The sequence below is a fragment of the Lepisosteus oculatus genome, chromosome 3 (assembly GCF_040954835.1).
Source record: "Lepisosteus oculatus isolate fLepOcu1 chromosome 3, fLepOcu1.hap2, whole genome shotgun sequence".
Lineage (NCBI taxonomy): Eukaryota > Metazoa > Chordata > Actinopteri > Semionotiformes > Lepisosteidae > Lepisosteus > Lepisosteus oculatus.
This window is the reverse complement of record NC_090698.1, coordinates 17,648,160-17,672,940: the sequence shown is the minus strand read 5'-3', so window position 1 is coordinate 17,672,940 and position 24,781 is coordinate 17,648,160. Positions and strand designations below refer to the sequence as shown.

Sequence of the window (24,781 nt, the reverse complement as noted above, 5' to 3'; positions counted from 1 at the left end):
ATAGCTTAATTAATCAGTTCGTGTAGATTATCTTAACACTATGCTGAACACAAAACAATCATAAGGTACCTCGTCTTATTTCATTTAGCCTATAAAATGACCTTCTGCAAGTTAGCGGAGCACTCATTCGTCCTAGTTGTGTATTCCTTGTGTGTAGTCTATTTGTATTGGCTGAGCTGAGCATATTTTTCGTGTCTGATCCTGCTGCCCTGTCTAGCGTTTGCTCCATTGTCTGTGAGCGTGCGTGTGTAATTTTATTTGATACGGTTACGTATTGCACGGTCTGAATGGTGGAGAGCACGCATATTGCAGAGACAGAGGAAACAGATCTTTGTCATAAACTTCTTGGACAGAACACGTCGATTTTTTTATATCTCTGTGCCCAAAGGGGAGTTGAAGGGTGCATAGTAGCTTGGAAGACTGAAGTAAACCATACAGGCTGGTGCTTTTCGTATTTCCCAAAGGCAAAAGAAGACTACGTCTGCGGTTGACGAGTCGCGAATGCTCCACTCCAGTTAAAGACTGACCTCTATTCAGAAGTAGGTAAGCAATACTTTTTTTCTCCCAGTTGCGATTGACAAAGGGGGCGTGTGAACTATGTTTGGAAATCAATCAGTAATTGGCTTGATTGATCTCCTTATCTACACCGCGTGCTTTTGATTGAAGGTGGTTTTGAAAAGAGCTTTTGCCTGCCTTGTGACCTATTGGGAATTACCGTGTGTAATTTGTTAGTAAAAAATTAATTACTGAAGCAAGTCGATCAACTAAAGTCGCTTGATCTGTACTCGCCATGCACACTTGAAAAGAGAATAATTTAACTTTGAGTTAAACGGTTGAAGCAGTTGTAGTAAAGATGATGTGGTTCTCGAACATAATAATAATAATAATAATAATAATAATAATAATAATAATTGCTTACACTTATATAGCGCTTTTCTGGACACTCCACTCAAAGTGCTTTACAGGTAATGGGGACTCCCCTCCACCACCACAATTTTAATGCTGTTTTAAAATTCCATTTTAGTTTTAACCTGTTACAGAGATTTGTTAGAACTCCATACTGTATATATTCCTTTGCTTGACACCAATAACTAGGACATGCTTTTACACTAATTTTTTAAATCCAGATTTATTTATATTTACACTGTTTTTGTAAGATGTTAAATTTGGAAAGAAAAAAATCTTAGAACAATCAATCAAATTACCCCAAATCTTTTCAACAGTCCCAAAAACTTAGTTTTGTTAAATAAATGAAACAACACAAAAACGATAGCTTTGTAGAATTCCCCATTGATGTGCAATCATCTTAATTGCAATAACGTGCTTTATGTTCCTTGTTTGCCTGTGAATAATTTAAGTGCATTTGTAAAATTTAAAATGATTCCTTCGGTTTAAACAGAACATTATCGACCTAATACACCTTCACCTATTGGAAAGCAAAGACAGCAGCAAACCTATAATAGTGTAAAATATTATAGTATGTAAATGCCTGGTATAAAGGCACTTGGCTGTCTTTAAATTAGTTGTCACAGTCACATGAATCGCCTGTAAACTCATAACTGATCTGTCATAACATCTCACAAAATGATGCTTCTCAGAATAATTTGAAACATCAATGGGTACCAGTGCCATTTTAGAATGTTTTGTATATTTGCTTATGGAGATCTCAGCATGTTAAACGTCAGCTTTATGCACTGTATACACAAAAAAGCATGCATGAATATCAAAATACAGTGGAATCCATGGGAGTAGATTACTGATAAAATATTCTAGTATTTATAATATGAAGTACTGTATAAGTTTTGCAATGTACGGTATGTCCATTGTTTTGTGCTATACAAAGGTTATAATACTATCTAGCTGAAAAAATTCACATTCGGTGCTTCCTTCATTTTCACATTTGAAAATACAGAAATTGCATTACCTCCACCTGAACTACAGCAGTATGTGATATATCTTTGAGTGTAGCCCTTACATTTCAAAGTTGTTTCTTTGAATCCTTTACTGCTATTAATGATCATGTGGTTTTCCTACAGTTGTGAAAAGTTATTTTAATTTCAGAGCTATAATTTTACATGTATATGTCTGGATGTAGGACAAGGGCATATTTATTATTACTGCAAAGGAACAAGTAATAGGTTTATTCCATGCTGAAAAAAAGAAGAAAGAGAACACAATGTTTCGGCTGTGGAGCCTTCTTCAGGTGCCCGAAGAAGACTCCACGGCCGAAACATTGTGTTCTCTTTCTTCTTTTTTTCAGCATGGAATAAACCTATTATTTGTTCCTTTGCAGCCTATGCATGCTGACGCAGCTACCCACCTTTATTATTACTGTTCTACTGTAGCTTATATACTGCTAGTGAGCTGATGTTAGATTTCCGATATGTTTTGCAGTCATCTTTGACTAAGAACATAAAGGTCAAAATGAGAGCAGGCACTCCTACTTTGTAAGTCTGTTCAGTAGCTATCAGCTAAAATTGATTTCATCCAGATTTGTCTTGAAGAAGCCTATCTAACAGCATCAAAATGGATGAACAGCTTGTTCCAGACCCCTACAACTCTATGTGTAAAACTGTTTCTCTTACTCATGTTTGTACTTCTGTTTCGGATTCTTTTATTCTTCCTAATAAATTACATCATTCATGAGCAACTCCAAGTGTTCAGGTCCAGGATGGCCATATGCTTTATGTTTCACCTGGAGTGCTATTTAAGCAAAGTGAATAAACCATAAACTGAAAGTGAAGTGAATTGATTTAATGTGTGAAGAGCAGCACTTTTCTGGGTTTGAAGTAGAGACTGATTAAAGCATACCCACAAAACCTGCAGGGTGCCAGCTATCAAGGGTTAGAGTTGCCATCCTCTGAACTGAGCTAAACAGTTTCCCTCACAGGTTTCTTCACTGTTTGTCTTTCTGAGTACTGCAGAGAGCCTGGAAGACTATATTCAACATTAACAAGATAGTAAAAGAAACATGGAAACATACTGTACAGTATGATTCTTTAACTCCATACCAATATTAATTGCAAGTACCATAAGTGTGGAAAGATGGAAAATATGTGACATTATATAAAATACATTAAGATTTTTTTGTCTTGTATGTTTTAATGGTATTTTAGGATTTACATTTTGAATTCTTTAACTTGAAAGCATGCATGTTTTGAATTTGGGATTGCCTGAAAAACAAATACACTTTGTGGCAAATAAAAGTTCAATCTATGTCTCTCTCTTTCTTAGCAGTTCACAGGCTCCTGTGCATATTTTATAGATGAGCCATTATATTTGATTGTGTTTCAAACCTTTTGTTTTTCTAGAAATGTTTTCTTAAAATACGGAAAGTCTTGAAATATTCAGCACTTTGTGTTGGTATATATATATATGAAAATTGGAAACCTGACATGAATCATACCATTATATAATTATATTTATAATTTCTAATAATATAAGGGCTTGTGTATTCCAGTGCAATATCTACTCAGTCTGTGGATACAGTGAGATGCTGGTCACAATTTCAAGATTTCTGTTCAGGGTCTCATCTGGTCACAGGTCAAATGAGTTTTGTCATTTCAGATGAGACTGTACAGCAGATATTACAAGGTCTCCCCACAAAGTCATTTCAGATTCATTGCAGGTAATCTGAAAAGGTAAGGGTTGAATCACTGCATCATTTTACCTCTCATAGGTCATTCCTCTGGGACGAGCAAAGCTGGAGCCAAATTGGCTTTATGTAATCTTTGCTTATCAGGACACTTCATATTCCAGTGTTCGTCCACCTCCAGCATTTCCTGTGTGCTAAAACAAAATGAACTTCAAACAAATTAAATGGCAAATCAGTTTATTGCCAGCAAAAAGTGACCCACAGTGTCAGCTGTAACTTCTAAGGTCAAGCTGCTCATTCCTTGTTCCTCCTGAGAAACTACCTTGTAATACGTCTAATACCAATTCAGTTTACTGACACTAGACTATTGGCCTTTTGGGATTGTTTTTCCTTCATCACAAACAATAAAAGTGGGTTTTACAGAAATAATCTTTTTAAAAAAACCTAACCTGTTTTGTCATCATCATCAACAGATGTACACTCATCATGACAGTAGATTTTCAAGAGGGAGAAGGTTCTCATTCATATCTTGCACCAAACATTACTTGTTTGTATATGTGGTGGGTTGAAATGTAGAATGCTTCATTGTAACCACCACAGCACAACCTCAGGAAAACAGAAGTGATATAGAGGTTACCTCAACATGGCCTTGAAGGTAAAACTAGTAAAATGAGAAATTGAGTCGCATATAAACATTTTTCAATGGTTTTATTGTTAATTAAATTAGGCGTAGAAGTGCCAAGTACAGTAACTGAGCTGAGAGTATTGACTCCCATTCATAGTTATGTGTGTAAGAACATAACCTACACTATGCTGTTTCTGTTGTATCTTTAATGTTACAAATGTCTTGTTATTGAAGGTCCTTGGGTTGCACTACTCTGCTGTGTGGCTCTAAAGCAGTGGTTTATCGACTTCATGACCAACACCAAACATTGTAATTCATATTTTTAACTAATCTTTAGTTGTCTCCTTGTCCATGAATCCTAACATTTTACTCTATCACACGTGTTGATAGCTTCTTTCCTTTTGCGCTATTCAGGCAAAGTATTAACACATAGTCTACAAGAAACCCTTTCTTTTTTGCTATTCAGGCAAAGTATTAACACATAGTCTACAAGAAAGCCTTACCTCCTTAATCAGAGATGTTTAATAAGTACCAGTTTTCATCCAAGGAGGACTGTGTTTTTAGTTATGTGGGTTAGATATCTTCATGAAAGTTCTTAACTGAAATTTGACAGGGATGATGACAATCAAGCCTTTTCCCCCAGCCGTTGTAAATCATAATCAATTTCAAAGGCATTTATTAAAGCTACTGTATATACAGTATAATAAGAAAATCTGTTTTCTTTTTGCATTTGGCCTCTGGCATCCCTCCTTCACAGGTTACAAAAAGGCAGTTTGCAACGCTCAAATTTGTAAATGTCGATTTTTAACTTTGTCTAATTGAAGGGCTCAGTTTCAAGGACAGTAATTACTTTCAATGAAGACCACTGATTTTAAAAATGAACTGCAGGGTCGAAACGCATTAAATGAGGATACGTAATGTTATTTCTAACAGCCAATACATGGCTTAATTGAAACTGAAAATATGCTTTGTACTCAAAGCAGATTCGCGCGAATAAATAGGGCTTTATTTTAACGGGAGAAATGCGACGTCTTGTTTCAGGAAATCTCCAGAAAGATCCGTGGTCACCCACATGAGTCTCTGTGTCGCTGGTTGATTTGGTCTGGAAAACCGTCAGCCTTTTTGTCAGTTTAGTAAGCTAATTAATACAAGCTTCCACACTGTCTTGCGTAGGTAGGCCTCTACATTTGCGAAGAACTGCGTGATTTGTTCTTTAAAGTCACTGTAACGCTGTAAGACGTTACGTAAGAAATGATGTCCTATCTATACATTGAAAACTCGGAACTGCAACAACTGTAACGTTGTTTCCGGAACTAAATTTTAATAAAGCATTCTAAACTTTGATTAACAAGCACAAAGGAAAACATTAGACTTTATTTAAGGAAAAAAAACAAACCCAACTACAAACCTCACTTACTGCAAAGTGGTCTCAGATTTCCTGGCAAAATATTTCCCATTTCCTTTGCACATAAATTAATTTTGATCAAATGTATCATTTTAAGTTGTTTATATTTTTATAAGTTTGTAATTTCACATTCATCGTTACCTTCAATATCATCAGCAGCAGAACGTATGCCTTCTTACAACAACTCACCTGATGCCTAAACCTGGAAACGAAATTATGAAATCAGCATTTTAGCTTGAAATCCTACTTTCGCGAATTTTTTTCACTTCCACTTTCCAAAGACATGAAGGGTGGGTTAATTTGCGTCTCAAAATTGTGGCTGTGTGACCTGCTGTCCATCCCACGTTATACTCCAGCCGTGCGCACCATGCTACCGGAATAGGATCTGGGTTTACCAGGAATAAGACAATGGATGGAACTGACTGAATTAATAAACTCTTTATTTGTATTATGTGAAGCAAAACAATGACTACAAGGCGAACAGCTACTAAAACTGAGCATAAAGTAAATTACGATGTGTGGGAGGCCCCGGGTCTCAGTATATAATATAAAAACAGCAAATTATACTTTACTGACAAACAATTTAAAGGATTAGCAGTTTGCAATAGCAAAAGCACTAAGAGCTACGTTACAACGAGGTGACAATAAAAAAGATAGTTGCATATAACAACGCGAAAAGGTTGAATTAGTTTTTAAGCACAATATAATTCATTGCTAGGGACACGTACAGGTTCAGTATCTATGGTGTGGATTAACAACCGGCACAATGTGAGGTCTTTCCCATGATTTGTAATGGGTATGGCGCTTAAATTTGTTTTAACCTACTGTACCATAGGGTAAAAATCGAATATCGGTTTCTGTCAGGCTTATGTTATCGTAAATCGTAAATCAGAATAAGGCCTTTAGGCCATATCTGTAATTGGCAAACCAATAACTAAATAAACTAAAATAAACTAATAACAATAAATTGTAAACATGTTATCCGATTTTGGTTCAGGGTCCCAGCGTTATGAAGACTGTTGACCACATCCGCATACTGCATCATACCCCAATTCTCTAAAATAATCTTTAGAAGTAATAAAATATGTTTAAGGTATGCACTATAGGTTAACAGGCAAAAACTCAGCTCGTGCCTACTTTTTCCAATTAATGTCTCTTAAATTACATTGTACGGTAAGCCTTTTCAGAAACGGGAATTATGATTTTGTCATTTTGAGATAGAACCTTGGTATTAAATAAGGATTAGGTATTTTATTGAAGGGGAAGGTTTAAAAGATTTCTGTAATAATGACAGAATCTGCATTTAAATGCGAAAGTTCGTCCTTTGATTTTATATATGTAACCTACAGCTGTTGAACGAAAAGAATTGCTTCAAGATCAATGACCATCCCTAAAAGTTTGTATGGGTTTTAAATCATAATGAATATAATGTGTCTGCATGCAATACGTGTATAATTGCAAAAAGGGGTACAATTTCACGTCATGCTGTGCAAGGAATTGGAGCACTATGAAAGCACGAGGGATAATGTATCATTTCAGCTGGCAGAGAGATTTCTGGTATTTAAAAATTCAAATGAATCGCCTGGAGCATCTTTGATTTGTTGTCTGATTTCGTGTTAAACGGCTTCGTTTTACTAAGTCTTGTAGCCCTTAATTTATATAATTTTTATAAGGCTGCCCCAATGGGTCATACAGGCAATTCTTTTAAAACGCATGATTAATTTCTCAGTAGAGTAATCACATAACTAATGTCACCTGCATTAGGAAAAGTGTTTTCCTGTATTCTATATATGGTGAAATTGTAATACCGAAATATGTGTGCATATTCTATGATTGCTCAAAACAACTATATGCAGTTGCTAACGTTATCGATCTATTAATCTCTACACATGCATACACTATAATTGTCTTTCTCATGCAAAAGAAACTTCCACACTATAGCGCGCTTGAGCTGTGTTGAGCTGTGTTGTGGTGTGTTGGTTGGGTCAGAGTCGAGACAAAGGCAAAAGTGATCTGATCTAAATGAGATGTTAGATGGACCAGATGGGGCCCTCTTACTGTTCCGTCAATACCCTTTGGCTTTGAAAAAATCTAACCTTTATTATTCCACTTATTCATTTTATTAATCACAGACCCACGAGGGGAAAATATTATAAATGCGCATAAAAACCATATTTTAGCAAAACCTTGAATACAGAACTTCAGCAACCTACATTTGTTGTGTTCTCGTTTTTTGGTTGGTATATTAAATTAATATTCATCCTTACGAGTTTTATTTTTTGCGATTATTTTTTTAAATTATTCATAAGAAATATGAAGCCTATGAATGAATATGTTCCGATGCTAGAAACAACTTTCCATTTAAAGCTACTGTTGTACGCAATCGTTTTATTATCGATGGTGTGTATTAACTATCGAGGTTTCTATATATTTTATGCCTTAAAATAATTTAGCCTTTTGAAGTGCAAGGAGAACTAAATGTATGAAAAGTTAACAAAAAGGTTAATCCAAAACTTTCAAAGACTCACGAATGAAAGCTTGAGAATATCTCGTACATAATAAATTAGTATGTATTTACGATCTAGTCCAGGTCTAACGTTTATAAAGTTACTTATAACATTTTCTGGATAGTATAAAATATAAATAATACTTAAATTACGATAATGCAATTTTTACTTATTTTATATAAAATATTTGTCTAAATGATTCTGGTGATCATTGCAAATTGCCCTAAACCCTGAACGATCCTGTTGCGAGATTTTTATCAGACTATTCTGCATTACATTATTATGGAACTATTTGGTAATTAACTCATCATTTAGTGTAGCGGTATAGTAGTTCTGTTTTGTGTTTTACATAAATCTATAGACAGTGCTTGATAATAGAGTTAGACGGATTCGACTACAGTTTGACGATCAGGTTTAACTACAGACCAATCGCAGTAATGTTTTGTTTTGTTAGGAAGATAGGAATATGATGATGATAAAAAATTCAAATTTGATTAAGCATTTGTGTGTGAAAGAAATGAATTAGTGTACCGTTTTAAGGAAACGGTCACTTTGATGCTGTTGTTTAAAGAAAGTTCTATGTTGTCACTTTCTTTTTAATTAAAATATCCTAGAAAAGGGAGCACAAGACTCTTCATAGCGATCAATAACAAGATGATGCACATTTTTATTGTTGCCATATTAATCGGTTAATGTTAGGCTATGGGTTATAATAAAGTATGTGTAATGGCTAGTTGATCCGCTGAAGGGATTGATCGGTAGTCCTGCGTACTACAGTATGTATTTGTCGTTTTATTGTCTCTTTTCTGTTTTCACATGATCTAATTCTCCGTTTTCAAATTGATTACAACTGATGGTTGGAGTATCCTATTTAATCTTGTAGCCTATCAAATGATAAACAATAAAGAAAGGTTTTTAGCCCCGCTGTCCTCTCATGTCACTACTTGATTAATTAACTGCGTGTTTATTTTGTTCGTGGAAAACTGCGCGAGTGATTGGCAGATTATCATTTAAACCCAACAGCAATGCCAGAGAACACCTAACTTTGCCATGCCGTTTTGAAGCCGATTTGTTTGAAACTCCTGAATTTGTCTCATCATTTTTAAATATTTTGTACACAAATATATATAGCACATATTGATTAAACTTTTGCCGCAATGCTCGGTATTAGCCCACCCTCCTATACATTGCTAAGAAATACAATGTCATTATAATGTAGTATATTAAACCCCATTTAAGCCTTATCCTTGACCTATGAAAAAAAATACTTTTTATTGGAGTGGGACTGACGGCGTCCAGTATAATGCTTGAGGCTGGGAGGGGTTAACAAGGCGTTCCTTCGTTTTCTTGAAGACCTGTCTATTCATTACGGGCCGTGTCTGTAGAGGAGTCTCACGTCATTACACTGACTACACTGCAGTTGCCGCAGTATTACTGTCACTGGCTTGCCAATGAATAATTCTGTTTGTGTTTTGATATAATCGGGTGTATGGCGTGTGCAAATCACAATAATGAATGTTAAATTCTTAACATAAACGCAGACATAATTTGTATTCGACAATTCTGTCAAGGTTTATCGAGGCTAAATAACAGAAATACCTTGTGCTGCATTTTTACAAATGTGCTTACATTCTCAGATATTTAGTCAAAGTTACATTTCTCAAAAACATTGACGATGGCAAATATGATTTGCACTAACACTTTAATTTACATATTTCATTTCTGAATGAAAATTGATGTATTCATCAAAAATGAAATAAAAATATTGTTTCGGTTACAATCCAATGTCTTAAAACGTGTTAGTCAACTATGTAAATAATTTGGGATATTATAAAGTATGGACAATTCAATTATTAACTACGCAATCGAGCTGTTTACCATTTTTATGGAAGAAAACTAATAATTTAAATATCACTAAAATTCAACAACTCTTGGCATAGAGGTACAAATACAAAATTAATTACCTCACTTAACCGAGTGTTGAACAGCCTAAGAACTTGCAGAAATGCAGTTGTACCATTAATAAAGCAAACACTGCTATTTATTTTGATTTTATCTTTTAAAAACCGCAGTGATGTTCGTAGTCCTGCAGAGGTCTCAGTTTAATACAGGTAGTTTTGAATGGTAGCTTCATGGCAGGGGCAGGAGAGGTCAGAGCTAAGAAGTTCAGACCCACAACATCATTCACAATCTGGGCAACAGCTCTCACGCTTTCAGCCTTCCCAACGACATTCTCCTCTCCTCCTCAACTTTGACAAAATGTGCACACACGGTGTGTGTCGACTGTCGGGTTTCTTCATTCAGATTCGAGGTGAACGGCATCCGAGGTAGCCTGGGGCTCGGCTCATGCATTAGCCCCTCTTTAGAGTGTAAAACGCGTTGAGTGGCAGGTAGCGAGACGTCATTGGTTGCTCGGAAAAGCTCTTCAGCAGCCGGACCAGTGAAGAGGCAGAGCTACGCCAATCAACTTGCAACCCAACACACTGGTACAAGCTCAGACAGCAAACAGATCGTTTAAAGGGAATTTGTAACCTGGCAATGTAGAGTATCCACTCTTAAAGCAGTAGGGGTAAGTTATTGGCACTGGAAGGCAAATAATTGTAATTTGGTTGTGGGGACTTTGCGTTTTTTGTTTTTATTTACAAAGAAGATAATGTTTGATTGTCTGTTTGTTCTTGCATTGGAGAAAATGTTGCCCCCCGCTTTCATTTGAGGATATATATTTTCCTTATTGTACTAAAGGTAGGGAAAGGTTAGCTTTGTGTTTGTTAGAATGAAAATATTAAAAACCCTTCTATTCTTTTTTAAAGTAAAACCGCTTCCTTTTCTATTGTATGCGACGTTTGTACTACATAGACTGAAGTAGGTAAAAGTCTATTGTTTAATTTTTGTATAACTTTAGAACATTAAAACATCATCATTATTATTATTGAGCTTTTTCTTTTTTACATAACTATTCGAACTGTTCTTTGTATTTTAGACTACGGAGAACGCAACGTATGTTTGTTTTCATTTTGGAAGGGTGTGCATAATTTTATGTCTATAGACTGCGTTTTGTACGGGACGTTTATAAACCTGACCGCTTTGCAAAATGTATTCTTAAATCGTTTCACGATTGTCAATTGAGCAGGTTTACAGTTATATACTGTAGTTCTCGTTTGATAATGATTGAGCAACAGGCTTGAAGTGTGTGGAAATAATTTACATACATCTTTCTGCTTTTATCATTGTTGACATAATAATTTAATTCAGTTAAATGTGTTACATTAGGGGTGTTTTTCATTGTCAAATTGTAATAGAATAAGTGAAAACCTATTTTTGTTTGTACATAAAAAGGGGACACCTCTACAGTTCGCACTCTGAGCAGCCCGTTAAACATACTGTACGGTGTGTTTAACAACAAATGCAATTTTTAATAGGTACCTAAAGTAGTGTTTTGACGTTGCAAAGGTCAACATCTTAAATCCTCATTTTTTTAAAGTGGTTGCAGATTTTGAATAGAGTGTTCGGTGATACCTTAAAGCGCTATATAAAATAAAGGTTATTATAGTTGTTGACTGAATTTAAATGGTTATGTAAACAAAATTAAATTGTTTAGGATTAAAGATTACAATATTGAAAAACATTACGGGAAATCTATTATTTTTCCTATCATTGTTTCATCGTCGTCGTTGCCAATGAGACGAAATTTAAGTTCAATGATGCATATTTTAAACAGAAATAAATTAAGTCTCACCGAGAGCTTACAATATAAAATTGTAAACACATATTTAAAACGGCAATTAAACAAATAGTCGTCTTCACATACAACATTAGTTCAGTAACTTTTCGGAAAATATAATTGATAAAACCATGCAATTAATATTGGTATGTCCTTTTTAGGTCAAATGAAATAGTAATATACTGTACATAGACAGAAATTAAACTGATTTCTAAGCATTATGTCTTAAAATGATATATTTTTTTTATTTCTTTCACGTTTTGATTATTACTAATTGTCTTCCTGAAAGAAAAATAAACGGAGAAATACATTTACTTTTCTTAAAAACGGTCGTTAAATTACTCAAATGTAATGCAAAAAGCAAAATACTTTATATACATCTGTTTTGATAGCAGGATATATCGTTTATGAGAACTATAACATTTGTAATTAAAAACATAAATGAGAAATAGTAAAGGATTTGTTTTAGCGCTTAGAGCTATTTTTAGTAGACAAAAAATGTTCCTCATAGTTTAGAATATACCACCGATTGTGAGCTTGAAATCTTCCCTGAAAACCTGGCAAAGTCTTGTTATTTTCTGCTTTATCAAACTCTTGTTTGTGTCCACCTACATTAAAGAGTTTAGAGTTTATGCCTACCCATATTTTATTTAATCAAAACGTGATTTTGTTGAGATATTTGATTTACAGTACACTTCTAGTTTCTACACTTTTTGCAAAAAATAACCGAATGAAAGGCTTATATATTTCTTTTGCAAATATTAAATCTGAAATTGATTGTTGCCCTTTTTCTTCTTGAATATTAGTTTATTAAGGATCATTAATGTCCGATTGATTTCAAAGTGGTGGTATTTCTTATGTTTTAATTGGGTTCAAATTAAATATCACTATGAATTAAGAACATCATAAAATGTGTTGTTTACTTGATACTTCAAATTCGGAACTGCAGCAGTAGGCATTCAAAACCTCTATTTAAAAAAAAAAGTAAGAACCCTAAATCTGGTGTAACACTTTAAATGCTTGGTTGTAATGATACATATTTGTAATGTTTTCTGCCAGGGGGAAATACAACTGCATAGAAGAACCTCAAAAGAATGGAAAAAAATCAACTCCCTGGACCAAACGACATCGTAATGACCACACCTCCAAACGCCTACCAGCAAGAGCCTATTACACCACCTAGGACCAACCACTCCTCCTCTTTGAAGCCCAACCAGGTTGGCCAGGTTGTGCTGTATGGTGTTCCCATTGTCTCCCTAGTGATTGACAACCAGGAGAGGCTGTGCTTGGCTCAGATCTCCAACACCCTGCTGAAGAACTACAGCTACAATGAGATCCATAACCGCCGCGTGGCCCTTGGCATCACCTGTGTTCAGTGCACTCCGGTGCAGCTGGAGATCCTGCGACGAGCAGGGGCCATGCCCATCTCTTCCAGAAGGTGTGGCATGATCACCAAACGAGAAGCTGAAAGACTTTGCAAGTCCTTCCTGGGGGAGAACAGTCCCCCTAAGCTCCCTGACAACTTTGCTTTTGATGTGACGCACGAATGCGCTTGGGGTTGCAGAGGAAACTTTGTTCCTGCCCGGTACAACAGCTCCAGGGCAAAGTGCATTAAATGCTCCTACTGCAATATGTACTTTTCTCCAAACAAGTTCATTTTTCACTCCCATCGCACCCCGGAAGCAAAGTACACCCAGCCTGATGCTGCCAATTTCAACTCATGGCGGCGCCACCTCAAACTGACTGACAAAACTCCACCAGACGATCTTGCCTTTGCCTGGGAGGATGTGAAGGCCATGTTCAATGGAGGCAGCCGCAAAAGAGCCCTTCCCCATGGCCACTGTTCCTCTCTGGGGCAGGTAAAGGCTGTCAACAGTGTACTCCCACACATGATCTCCCCAGATCTTGGCCAGAAAAGAGCCAGATTCGATGAGGATGAAGACGTTGATGGGACTAGCCTGTCACCCCGGAAAAATCCACGCAGCTACCCTGTCATCCCAGTCCCAAGCAAGAGCTTTGGCATGTTACAAAAGTTTCCTGCTACCTCTCTCTTCCCAAACCCTTACACCTTCCCAGCTTTCAGTCTTTGTCAAAAAAAGGACGACAGCGAGACACCCAACGGGCAAAAAAATAGTGGACTTTCTGGTCTCCTTTGGCCAGGTAGAAAAGACACTTTCTACCCTCCCTTCTGCATGTTCTGGCCACCAAGGACAACAGGCGGCATACCAGTCCCCACCTACCTCCAGCCTCAGCCCAACGCCCTCACCTCCCTGACGGAAAACCCTACATTGCGCCAGGCTTTCCTAGACCTTTCGGAACAAAGCGAAACAGGGAGCCTGGCCAATCCCAGGAGTGGGCTGTTCGAAAATGACTGCACGTCTGCGACCAACGATCTCCGGCCTGTCCCAGACGGGCGGCTCAAGCTGATGGAAACGCCTTCTTTCCAGGCAAGGAAGGCCAGCTACCACTCTGCCTTCCGGCCAGTTGTGAAAGATGCTGAGAGCATTGCGAAGCTGCATGGAAATCTGGAGGAATTTGGCTCCGACCGGCATCTTTCTCCAGGGACAAGCTGCAGCTACCAAAGTGAGAGTGGTGACAGTGATGAGGAGCAGGAGGTGGATGTGGAGACCAAGCAGGATGAAGAGGAGGAAGACTTCAACAACAGGCAGTGCATCCAGCTTCGAGGGCTCACGGAGAATGGGGAGAATAGGAATAAAGACAGGGTGCATTTCCCCAGTATTGCTGCAGAAGCAGTAGAGGACAAAAATAGCCTGGCTGTCAATTCACCTGCCAGTCTAAAAGACTCCAGCCCAATTCACGCCTCACTGGAAGAGTCAAGCTACAAAGATGTAAATATTCCCTTAAGGCTGTTTAGCTAATTATTATTTAAATACAGCTTTAGGCTCAGTTGATATATATGCATAATAAGATTGATAGTCCTGTTCCCTGCAGAAATGAAATATTCAGCGCGCTTTGATTCTCCCTAATAAGCCGAATCGCATATTGTTTAACAGCTACATTATATTTGTTCTTCCTTTGTCACTTTTCCCTATTAGCCTTCTTAATCTTTAACCCATGGAAAGACTGCATCAGCTGTGATAGCTGAAGGAGTTGGGCACAGCTGTTTTAGTGGGAAGAATTGTTCTTTCATGATGCTAGTTAATCTGGTAATATGGAGAAAACAGCGTGGTTAAATTAATACTGACACACCTAAAATCACCCCTTGTTGTTTACGTCCGTGTATATATGCTTACATAGTTATATAAATTCACAAACGCCAGATCTACGGTAGCAATTTTGAAGAATTTTATTTCATGTAGATTGTTCCTTTTGACATTTTAGTTATAGGTTCATAACCTACTGTATATATTACACATATAGAATCCTTCAAGAGTCCTTTAAAGTGTGACTGTAGTGCTCTGAATTACTACTATTTTTTGTAAAGATATTTCACTATTCTCTCCGCTATTTATTTTTCAGGGGCACAAGAACAGAGGGGACAGTCAAACAGCATTTGCTACCAAAGAAAACAGCAGCCTTTCAGGTGCGGGTGCTTTCATTGATCGTGTCAGATATTTTGTTCTCCAATAAGTTGGCACAGTTTCTGGTTATTGAAGATATTTTCACACCTTGTAAGTCACTTCCTGAAACAGGAATTAAGGAGGTTGCAATGTTATTTGTTTCAAAAAAGGAATTTTTTGCCATAAAAAAATAAAATTTGTCATTAACATCTCAAAAGCAGGTCCTGTATAGAAAGGTCTGCTCATCTTTATATACTTTTACACAAAAATAGGAAAGGCAATACAAACATGTTGTTTAACTCTGGCAATTGCAAAGCAGGTTGTCATGTCCCCAGAAAAGTGGAGGAATTAACAACCTTTTTGGTTTCTTGTTCTTACAGAGGAAAACAAAGAACAGAGCAACTTTTTTGTTTCAGACACAGACACTTCTGCTCCCGAATACTGGAGGGAGACTGGAGGTATGTATTGTGCATGTGAATTTCTGTGTTATGAAAGGGTTATTAATTTTTATGGTAGAATGTTTTTGCAGTCCAACAAATAGAAAACAATGAGTAGTTTTGCTTGTAAATATGTGAATATACTGTATCTAACTCATGCATGGACTTAAATAAGAAACCTTTAAACTACCAGCTATAACCAAGAAAAGGGAGAAGCCCTTGATTTTATTCCAATGTCATTGCAAATCCATTCTTCTGGGACATGTACAATTTCAAAAAGAATATCAGCGAACATAAGAAAGGCGACAATCAGTATTTGAACAATATAGAAAGGAAATAATTGCATTTTCCTCCAAGAAACCTTCCATTAAAAAGATCACAGCTTATTGCTTTTAATATCTGTCAAAAAGACATTAAAAGTGTTTTATGACATCTATGCCAACATTTATATTATCTACACGATAATGATCTCTTCACATAATGTATAATACATTTTAAAAATTACATGAAACAAATTAAATGAAACCACCTTTGCCTGATTGCTAAATGTCTCCAAGGGCTGAGAGAGGACGTGATTAGAAGTTTTGATTCCAAAGTGTCTATTGCAGTGTCTTAAGGAGAGTTCTGTTTCTTGGGAGAAAAGAATCTAATTTTCCATTTATGTAATGCAAACTGCTTTGGCTTTGACTATTCACGGTTAATTGACTGTCAAACGAGGTTGTTATCCTCCGGCAATGTCTGCAAATTTGCTTGTCAAATGAGACAGAGAGAGGAAGGGAGTGAGAACACTGCAGTTTGAAATGAAGGAAATGTTAGAAGGCTTAAGGAGGAAGAAATCAAACAGAAAGGGAGATTACAGTATATACCCAAATGTGTAGGATTGCTTTTGATTTGTCCGTGCCTTTGCATTCACACATTGACATACAGTATAGTATACAATATACCTGTGTAATATATGGCCAAGTTGTATTATTCACATTCTTCCCCTTCAACAAATCCATGCAATACTTTTTTTTCAATCTACTCCAGTGGGTTTAACTGTATATACAATACTCCGATTCAGTTGCAGCCTTAGGAAATTAAGTCAGGATCTTCAGCATTTTTCTTCCTTTTCATGCAGTCACTTTTAAAAGAAACCCCCTTTAAATTCTGATATTAATTCTGATATTATTAGTGAAAAATGTCTAGAATACGTTGTGTTGTAGTCACTTACAATAGCCACCCACAACAGAAATTCCCTGTCACTTGGCTCAGGATCACCTTCAACAAGGGCACTGCACATCATGTTATATTAACATAAAGTTATAAAAATTATTTTTGATAATTTTATAATAATGAAATATTTGAAAGTTTACTGCAGGGCAAGGAAGCCCTTTCTATTAATGAGTGCAGAACTGATAACTGACAATTTTAATCTTGGGGTGAAATATTTCCCCTAGGGACCCTTGGAATCTCTCTGAGTTACCCCATGGGTCCCCCAGATCACGTTTTGCGAACCATGCATTTCAGGCAGCAATGGAAGATAATTGTTCTCTAATAAGAATCAAATGTAAAAATGTAATGTGTATCTTAAAATCAAATAGTCTTAGATATTTGTATCTTCTAAACTTATGTGCATTGTACTGTTTCTATATCAGTTAATCCACTTCATGGGTAATATCTTCTTTGCATTTAACATGAATAACAGGAAATGTTCGAATAATCACTTAAACTCCAAATTTCTGTCATAGAAACCACTGTCTAGAGGTTTCTTCTGACTATTATCAGGGATGCACTTTAACACTAACAACACTAACATCACTAACAGGCTATGATGCTCACCTGTAATGAGACTGAAGTACTGCTGAATCCTGGGAGAATATGATGGTTATTTGGAACCTTGCAGAAATCTTATAATCATAGTTTGTTACACCGTAAATTGCTAAAATACGCCTTGAAGATTTTTAATTTTAAGTCCCTCCTGGGAGTTCAAGTGTTTCCTTTTCACCTAATAATATTGGGAGTTTGTTATTTTTTAAAACAAAAGTATTCTTGGCATGGTGGGAATATTTCATGAATAAACTGAGACAACACAGTTACTGTATTATTCACAGGCGCTTTGTTCTGCAAAAGTTTGCAGGAGCCTAACCTGGCAGACACAAGGCGCAAGGCAGGACTGAACCCCTGGTGGGAGGCCAGTCCATTGCAAGGCACACACACACAGAGCGAGACACATTTCTGAGACATGCATTAACCTAGCCAGCATGCCTTTGAAAGGTGGAAAGAAACGAGATTACCCCACGAAAAAGAAGACTCCACGCAGAAGACTCTCTAATCCAGAATCAAGATAAAGAACTGTGAGGCAGAGGTACCATGCTGTCATCACCATAATATTGTATTAGTATTATTTCAAATACAATAATAGTTAAATAAATGACCGGACCACATATATTCAGCAATACATAAAAATCCTTCAGTAAAATGAGGTTAGTTTCCTTGGCTTGCTTACTGCACATATCATCTGCACCATACTGTGAGGAGAATTGAAGACAGTGTTTTGAATGTATCATGACTTATGTAGTGTGTAATTGCACCTCTACAAGTTATAACAATTACAAACATTTTTCCATTTTGATACAGGTGATGAGAGCCAAGAAGCAAATCCACCAGAATCTCTAAAGAAGGATGTGGAAAACATGGAAAAAGGTACAGAAGATGCCAATAGCTTATAGGGATTTGGGTCAGGTTGGTTTGTTTTCGTGGCAAAGAATAAGGTTTTAATAAGGCAGCAAATTTCAGCTTAATGTAACTGAGGAGAAAGCCTTCATTGATGGAGAATTCATTGAGGGGCTCCACGTGTTACTGAAGCTAATATATACATTTATAATGTATTGGAATTATTTGTTATTCATAGAGTGAGATCACTCTTATGTATCATTGCTTGTCTGGCTTGAGAAATGGACTCCTTGGTGCTCTGCAGGCTACTGTGTTGTGGTTAGCTTCCTGACTGTAATAGCTTCTTTTCCACTGTGTCTGTCTTGCAGAAGAGCTCCAGAAAGTGCTGTTAGAACAGATAGATCTACGAAGACGGCTGGAACAGGAGTTTCATGCACTGAAAGGCAATGCTACTTTTCCAGTGTTCCGTAAGTAAACGTTACAGTGTCCTCCCACCTTACAATCCTTACTCCAAATCATAATGCAGGATCAGTTTTTACCTTAACAGTTTTATGTTGTCATACTGTCACAGCCTGAGAATGAGCCTGTCAAATAATAATGTTTTATGTCCATAAGTGGCCAATATGTTTTTTTTACTATAAATATCTATAGACATTCTGATCATTGCTTCTGCTTTGGTAACATGTAATTCATTGGTCATGCCAATGGAACTCTTTGAATTTGTATGTAAACAAATTATATTTACCATAAAATGGTTATATATGAACTGCAGAATACACATTTGTCAGCTGTCATTGAACATGAACCCTGAGGCTGAGCATTTTGGTCCTCTAAGAACTGACTTACTAAGTAGCGTGGTTTGGCAGTAGAAAAATCCACGACTATTTGAAATACAGAAATGGCTGAGGGGAGCTACGATTAAATGCCTTGGTAGTTTTTCATAAAAATGTGAGTTTCTTTAAAGATGTAAATCTGTTGTTTTTTTATGTTATCAGACAGCAGTTCCAGCAACATGAAACTGTTTTTGTCAAGTAAAGAAAACCTTAAAAGGTTTTCCAGGTGTGCCATGAATCCATTTTAACAGTCAACTGCGACAACTGATGTCTTAGTTCATATGCCAACAGTGACATCTGGTGGACATAATATGACCTGGAAAAACATACTCTGGAGCACAGTTTGCAGATAGTTTAACCAGCACAGATATAAAAAATATCGGTGAGCTGAAGATATGACTTTTATTTGTGCTCATTATTTCACATATAATTTACTAAACTTTAGAGTGTGCATAAATGGAAAAACTAAATTTTTTTCACTGTTTTGATATCTAAAAAATATGCATCCTGTCTATTTTTTAAAACGTTTTTGTCCAATGTGTTTGGCATGAAAAAGAAAAAGAAGATTTTACACATAAAAATACAGATTTAATTCATATTCCATAATAACAGAGTGTAGACAGAGAAATAAAAGAATGAGCTGTATAACCCTTATCTTAAAGGTTTATTCCACTCTGAAAAGTAGAAAGCAGAAACACAATGTTCTGGATAGTGAACCGTCAGGTCCCCACTTGTACCCTGTCATAATAAAATGCATTTTTTTTATACAAATGTTTTTTTTTCAATCTAAATGTCTCCATATACAGTAGATGAAATTATGTTGCATCCCCAAGAAATCTCTGCTTTTATTTTGTTTTTAACCAGATAACTTTCAGGACCAAATGAAGAGAGAGCTGGCATACAGAGAAGAGATGGTTCAGCAATTGCAAATGGTAAGAGAAGAGCACCGATTTAAATTTCTTTAAGATTTATTATAAAAAAACTTCCCTTCATCAAACATGCTTAAAAGAGACTTGTACTATACGTCATCTATCTACGTCATACATGTATCTAGATTAAAAAACAGTCAATTAAATGTGTACATATCAGACGTTACAGATTTACATTGCTGGGTAAGGTCAGATATAATTATTGCTCCAACATATGCTGGAGACCAGCACGGATAACAATGTAAGGTAAATGAAGTGAAATGAAGTTAGTGGTGGACGCCTCTGTTCAATAAAAGGCAACAACAGCCTGATTGATACGGACACTGGGTACCCCTGTCTCAGGGGAGTTTGTGATCTAGGATGAGGCAGAGGCACATTCCTTGAAGAGATGATCCAGAGGTCATCAACCTTACCCCTGCTGTGAGGACAGATGAAGGCTGTCAAATGCCTTGACTGTTAATGCGCCACACTTCACATGCATTTAATCAGGGCTGTCTAAATGGCTTCCAATATAAATTCCTATTAAATTCAGCTACATAATTAAACAAACTCATTATGAATTCATCTTTAATAATAATAATAATAATTTGTATTATTATTTAGTAATGCCTTTACACTTGGGAGCTGCAAAACTAAGTAGACTAGTTAAAACCAGATACTACAGTATGATCATAAAGCAACATATTTTCTAATGAAGCAAAAAATACAATACTAAATAAGGCAGCCACAGGAAATGAAGCGAAGGATTAAAATGTCACACTTGAACAGCAAGCTTCGGTCACATTATAAAATGGTGTTTATCAGTTAATAAAAGGATTCATGAAAAGGCCAGTATCTGACTGTGCCCACACTGCGGCAAAAACACACACAGGCATGGGAAGCAATCATGCAGTCAATAACCAAAGTCATTGCTTAACTGTGGGACACAGATTTTTTTAAAGATAGGGTACTGAAAGAAATAACTGCTGCCAAGATAAAAAACAATATTAACTTTTAAAAATTGCAATCTGATCAATTCAATCTGATGATTTTGTTGAATATGTCATCTTAACACTGAAAGAGATAAAACTTACAAATGTCATGATTTAGTTCACAGCTTCCAAGCGTAAGATTTTATTTGAAGTAGTTTGCATTTAGTTTAATGTAGTGTTCTATATTCAAGATCAATCATTTCTACATCTGTCGAGTTATACCTTAAGAGACTGCACGCTCTCACTACCATTCTGTGTATATTTATTCTGCTTCATTTGAACATCATTAGTCAAATCTGTGAATGGAAAAACTGTCACATTTCTGGAGAATACTGTATGTAAGCATTTGTTAGTGTGATATATTTCAAATTAGTAAAAACATCTACTCAAATTCTGACAGAACAAGGAATGCTTAAAAATATTATAGCAGTTTATCAAAGCATCTGTCTGCTTCATTACAATACATGATATTCCATTCCTTCTTTAACTTAAGAATTTGATCAAAAGCTGAAACTTTTTTGTTTATTAATCATACTCATACATCAACACATAAAGGAATCATTACTAGTGATATCTACCAGATACTATGTCACTACTATGCAATGCATAGTATTATGCAATTCCCTACTTTTAAGAAATGATGAATACTTCTATACTGTATCAGTGTATAGCTTTATGAAACTGAAAAAAAGTGATTTCTTAAACAGAAAGGAAACAGAAAATAAGATGAATCAGTGACTACAGAAAATGTCCTTTCTCCTTTTCTTAATGTAAAATAAGTTCAATTTGGTTAGACAAATGGATGAAATTCACAAATTGAAGAGAATGCTTCAATTTTGTTTCTTGTGTAAACCAATAGATAATTATAGCTTCAAGTGTAACATGAAATAATCATAATTTGAATATTGGAATCAACAGCTTTGTTTGCATTTTAATCCCTTTCATTATGTATGCATAATTATGCATACTGTACATATGGTCAGTCAAAAATGGTCAGTCTTGACAAAATACAGTTCAGCTTTATTAACTTAATTCAAAGGTTTCTTTTCTTCATATAAGCAGAAGCACCAGCAAACCGCTGACAGATCTATTCGACCTAAAATACCACAGACATGTTAGGATAGGACTGCAGTGCAGAAAAGCTCAGCTTCTATCATTTCCTGTTTCAGCAGAAGTGACAACAGTGCTGTGCTGTTTCAGCCATGGAAAATCTTTCCTACATCTATACTTTAATGAGTTCCAACTCTGAATGTCATACAAAACCCCCATAACAACAACCTCTCATGCCAATTCCTAGAGCAGAACTACAGCTACTGTACAGTACATATAATGTACTAAAATTAAAAACTTTTCGAAGTGTAGCTGTACAGTATAGTTTCTCACCACATGCAACATTTTAGTTCCTTTGAAATTAAAGAACTGGAAAAATGTTACTGTATTCACACAGGTTTCCATTGTGTTCAACTTATAATGACAGTTCACCCTAAACTGGTAGATTATTTCTTTAGCTATTACTTTATCCAAACCTTGCATGTATTTTGTTCTAGATTCCCTATGCAAGCCTAATAAGGAAAGAGAAAATCGGGTCCCATCTCAACAAAAGTTAAAAGGTATGTGAACATCTATGTATTTTTCTATAAACAGATTCATCTCCCTTTCTTAAAATTGCCTGTACTGTACTTTATATGCACATGTTTGTGATCTGGGATCTTTCACCATAGAATTGCATTAATGCATTATTAGGTTGCATTATTGGACCTCTGACCTGAATTTCTAATGCAATACCCCATCATTGAAAAGGGACACTGTGCTGTATGAAATTCCATCCTTTGGATGAGACATTAAACCTGTGTTCTTGCTACTAGGTCATTTAAGATCCCATGTCACAGTTTGTATGAGCAAGGTGTTAATCTAGGTGTCCTGGCTAAACTGCACTTTAGGCTTGCACAATATAGCCAACTTAAAGTTACTCCTTAATTCAACTGGGGAAAAAATAACTTTTCCACTTGACCTGCTGTGTTGTGGAACTGCTGGTATATAATAGTTGCCAGTTTAATGTACAGTAATTAGCATTTATTGGCTTTTAGTCCAAAATAGTCCAAATTTAAGAATTACTACATGCTAGTCCTAGAGCGTGTGAGTGAGCAGAAAAGAGTTTGTAGTATATAAGAATCAAAAGAAATAATGAAGAGTACATGTGTGATGCAGTGCATTCTCCTCTGTTTCCAGGTACCTGAAGTACACCTGCTATTAGCTACAATCACCTGCCCAGAGCTTCCAGCAGATCTCTGGAAGAAATCATGTTATTAACGTAAGGGTTCTCCACAAGGCAACCCAGACACAAGTGACCTCATACCCATACACGGACTTGAAAGTGTAAAATTAGCAAAGTTATATTACAAGGATTTTCCAGTGGTAGGACAGGGAGCACTGGTTCTCAGCTTCGTATTTGTTCCTCTTTGCGAAAAAAGGACTCCCCTATCCTCTTTCCTCCACTCTACACCCTGGTAAGGTCGGCAAAAGTTGTAAGATAGACCACCCAAGCCTTTTCATTTTTCAGACTGATACAGTACCTGTAAAATGAATGCATATCTTTTGTTTGCTTGGTCATTAAACTGAAGTGACAGTATCATCCTGCTGTCATCTGAGGATGAAGGAAGTTCATTTCTGAAGAAAACTGCGCTGGAGTGAAGTGAAATGTCACAGAACCACAGAAAACCGTTGCCCATTTTTTGGGACTGTAATTAAAAAAATAATGATAAACCATTATGACAAACTGTTACTGCAAATGTATTTAAATTATGTTCTTGTAGTTTCTTTACTATTTATGTGGATAAAATAAAAAGTCTATAATAAGAACTTAAAACAACTAGGCTTGCTTGTTTTTTTCATGAACTGTTTTGTCTTTCTCAACAACACAGATATATTTTTCATGTGTAAATACAGTGTGAAAAACAACATTAAAATTCCCTTTTGGAATCCACAATATTATCAAATATTTTCCCTTGTTAGTTTCCCTTGTGTGCAGAAAAATGTTATTTTCTTTTTCACTAGTACTTATTACTATAATTACTATAATTAATAGTAATATTAATTCAAAGCTCACCCTGAAGAAGTGATTTAAATGTCAGAACATTCCTCATGGTAAAGTCAGCATGGATTAAAGTACTGTATGCCCATCTGTAAAGATGTGACAGATTGCTTCTTATTTCCAGTTTTTAAATCTCTTAAGACTTTGTCATATATGTGAATTTTGACATTCAATGACCAGAATTACTTAATTATATTCAGAATTACACCTTCATTTTAAAGACGTAAATATGGTTGCAGAATCTACAAACCTTTCTTTCTATATCACATGAATGAATTAAAGACTAAAAAGAAAGCGCATAACACAGCACTTTGTGTTCAGTAGTTAACCATGTGTACGGACGTTAAGGGACTCCTGGTTTATACAAATGGATGCCATATCACTGACACAACAGGAAATATAATTCACTGAATGAATTGTTAGCTTTATACTAACAAATACAACCATATACTACCTATCAGAACTTCTGTATTTATTATTCCTTAATTTTG

At 35.9% G+C, this 24,781-nt stretch overlaps 1 protein-coding gene across 3 annotated transcripts; it reads left to right on the top strand.

The window, feature by feature from the left end:
- Positions 1-268: 268 nt before the first annotated feature.
- On the top strand, positions 269-24,027 carry skor2 (SKI family transcriptional corepressor 2). Of its 3 annotated transcripts, none has more exons than XM_015340220.2 (9): positions 269-539; positions 12,913-14,702; positions 15,334-15,397; positions 15,755-15,832; positions 18,431-18,496; positions 18,835-18,933; positions 20,164-20,231; positions 22,747-22,809; positions 23,429-24,027. In XM_015340220.2, exons 2-8 carry the CDS (start codon positions 12,948-12,950, stop codon positions 22,804-22,806), a joined length of 2,190 nt encoding a protein of 729 aa, XP_015195706.1. In that variant the 5' UTR covers positions 269-539; positions 12,913-12,947; the 3' UTR covers positions 22,807-22,809; positions 23,429-24,027. The 3 variants fall into 3 exon arrangements, with proteins under 3 accessions (XP_015195706.1, XP_015195705.1, XP_006627317.1); XM_015340219.2 differs by having other exon boundaries at positions 269-543; XM_006627254.3 differs by lacking the exon at positions 269-539 and adding an exon at positions 10,550-10,701.
- The last annotated feature ends 754 nt before the right edge of the window (positions 24,028-24,781 follow it).

Excerpts from the sequence above, each read along its gene's own strand:
- skor2 (XM_015340220.2), top strand. The coding sequence starts at position 12,948 with ATGGAAAAAAATCAACTCCCTGGACCAAACGACATCGTAATGACCACA. Across the intron at positions 15,398-15,754 it reads AGAAAACAGCAGCCTTTCAG|AGGAAAACAAAGAACAGAGC; the intron begins GTGCGGGTGCTT and ends TTGTTCTTACAG. Across the intron at positions 18,497-18,834 it reads TGTGGAAAACATGGAAAAAG|AAGAGCTCCAGAAAGTGCTG; the intron begins GTACAGAAGATG and ends TCTGTCTTGCAG.